The sequence below is a fragment of the Morone saxatilis genome, unplaced genomic scaffold (genome assembly GCF_004916995.1).
Source record: "Morone saxatilis isolate NCDOM2014 unplaced genomic scaffold, NCSU_SB_2.0 Contig16, whole genome shotgun sequence".
Lineage (NCBI taxonomy): Eukaryota > Metazoa > Chordata > Actinopteri > Moronidae > Morone > Morone saxatilis.
In genome coordinates this window covers 1,092,070-1,094,367 of record NW_023339718.1, presented here as the reverse complement: position 1 = coordinate 1,094,367, position 2,298 = coordinate 1,092,070, and the positions used below count along the sequence as shown (strand labels likewise).

The 2,298-nt window shown below is 38.6% G+C and overlaps 2 protein-coding genes across 4 annotated transcripts in view; both read left to right on the top strand.

Moving 5' to 3' along the window:
• The window catches only part of LOC118326061 (acyl-CoA dehydrogenase family member 11-like), a 6,836-nt gene extending 6,127 nt beyond the window's left edge, over positions 1-709 (top strand). For 2 of the 3 annotated variants that reach the window (XM_035658959.1, XM_035658961.1), the window contains exons 14-15: positions 342-408; positions 498-606. In XM_035658959.1, coding sequence (XP_035514852.1) covers positions 342-408; positions 498-606 — 176 coding nt within the window. Of the gene's footprint in view, positions 1-341; positions 409-497 lie in introns of all 3 variants that reach the window. The other variant, XM_035658960.1, reaches the window with a different exon arrangement.
• Positions 710-1,463: 754 nt separating this feature from the next.
• The window catches only part of slc8b1 (solute carrier family 8 member B1), a 7,527-nt gene continuing 6,692 nt past the window's right edge, over positions 1,464-2,298 (top strand). Inside the window, exon 1 of the mRNA XM_035658250.1 lies at positions 1,464-1,851. Within this exon, the coding sequence (XP_035514143.1) occupies positions 1,714-1,851 (138 nt within the window). The 5' untranslated portion in view covers positions 1,464-1,713. The remainder of the gene's footprint in view (positions 1,852-2,298) is intronic.

The window sequence follows — 2,298 nt, the reverse complement described above, 5'->3', positions numbered from 1 at the left end:
TTTTTTTTTTTTTTTATATACACACAATCATGCATACTATCTTAGATGTATTTTAAAGAAAAATACAATTAATTTAGTTTTCATGAATTTAGTTTCACAGAAATGAATGAAATGCTGAGATATAGACCTACTGTGTATATTAAGTTTTCTTACACACCTTAAAATCAACACGCACTTCCTATTTTCCTTTTTCTTACTAGTCTTCAGCCCTAACCGACACTGACAATCAAAAATTGCATAGCTCCCTGTGGAGCTACAAAAGTATTTGTGCAACTTTTTCCCACATGTGCAGTAGAGTAAAAGCAGTGGACTTTGCCCTTCAACTCTCTGTATGTTGACAGGTGCCCTTCTCATTGACCATGCATGTTGGAAAGAAGCCTCTCCATCTGACACCTATGCAGCTCTCAGGTAAAAAATAAAAACGTTCTAAAAAGGTTTTTTAGAAAGATACAACGCAAATTTTGCATTCATGTATTTCCTTTATATTCCTTCATCAGGTGGTGTGAACACGACTTGTGTCCTGTGGCGACTAAACAGGCGAGAGGCTGCTATGATCCCAGCACTCTGCCGCTGGATGCTGCGCTGGTGTACGACCGGCCGATCTAAGACTGAATGTTCACTGGAAACGGATGAAACTGTGACTTGATAATCAGGTCATTGCTGTGCCTCATTTAAATTCTGTACCACATCTCCTTACTGTAGCACACTTTCAAAAAAAATTGTAGATTACTGAGACCGTGTTTAAATCTGTGTTGCATTTATGTGATTTGGTATTTTTAAGATTTGATTCTATATGTGTGTGTAGATATAGATATAGATATGTATTTTTGGATGCAATAAATATGGAACTGTAGATTCTCAGTTTCCGTGGTAAACAGACGATTTATTTTTTTAGGCCTGGGTGCTAAAAAAAAGATTGAAGTAGGTGAATAAAACATGACCCCAGCCTTTTCTCATTCACAGTCAAGTTAAAAGCAAGAGTGGGCCAATATCAACAGACCACAAACTAACTAGAGCACAGGTCATGAGCAAGAAGTTTTATTTACATGGTGCCTTCTAGTACTGTTGGAAAAACAGCCAATGTGTGAGCTCCTTTGCACTAGTTTTACAACACCTAATTGTTTTTAATTGTACTGAGACAAATTATGTTGTATGTTTATTGTATCTATTGTGTTTTATTGCGCCAAACTGTATATTTGAAATTAAATAATGGCAAACGCATGCTAACAAGGCTATCAAGTGATGTACAGCATTTCTTTTGGAAAGAAATTAATAAAGAATGTATAAGAAATACAATGATTCATATTTTCTCCACTTCTATGTTGATTTCTTTTTGTCCCATGGGGGAAAAAAAACAATTAGTGAATTATTTGTATTAGTTTTATAGTTTTGGGGGACTTTTTACGTTTGATATTCTGAGTTTTCGAGGAGTTCCTGAAGGCGGCACTGAAAAACAGTAGGTGGGGTTTCAAGCGAAGGTGTACTGTACACGATGTACACGGACATTAAATCAGGGCTGTCAGTGAAAGAGCTGTAAAGAAACAAACCACAGATGTTTAAGTGAAGCTACAACTTCAACAACATCCACTTTTATTATGAGTTCCCCCCCCCTCATCTTTTCCCGGTTTTAATTCAAGCTGAAAGGTCCGGATCCGCACCACAGACCCGTCAATGCACCACCAGAATGGACGCAGCTCCTGGATAAAGTGAATCATGTCTTTTGCTGTTTGCCTGTCACTGTTGGTGCTGTTGTCGTGTCACCAGCGGGTCACCTGGGGCTCACATGTCGGATTAACCGGCTGGTCTGCAAACACCACACGAGCCATGATGTTTCAAAGCAGCAACGATGAGGTTGGTGAGATTGAATCCAGCAAATATTGACTGTCAGTTAAATTGTGCAATGTGTGTGTGTGTGTGTGTGTGTGTGTGCTGTTTCCTGGTTAATATTTGTGTGCAGTAGAATTTGTAGCTGGCAGGTTTTTCCAGCTGTCACATGATTAGTAGGATAACACATGCATGAATCAAGTTTGACTGCTGTGTTTATAATGTGTAATATGCGCATGTTCATAAGTGCAGACCAAACCTGTACATGTCAGGGTCCTCCACATACAGCTGACAGATAGGAGTCTGTAGATACTGTGTTTAAACCTCTGTTATATCTTGTGTGTGACTGACTGTTGTTGAGGAAAGGGGATCTCTTTAAACCCTTATCCTCGCGTGTTCTTTAATGAAGCGATAGGAGAAGATTTAGTTTACTCAAAAATCAGCTTTATTCTTAACACCAGTAGAATGTGCAAA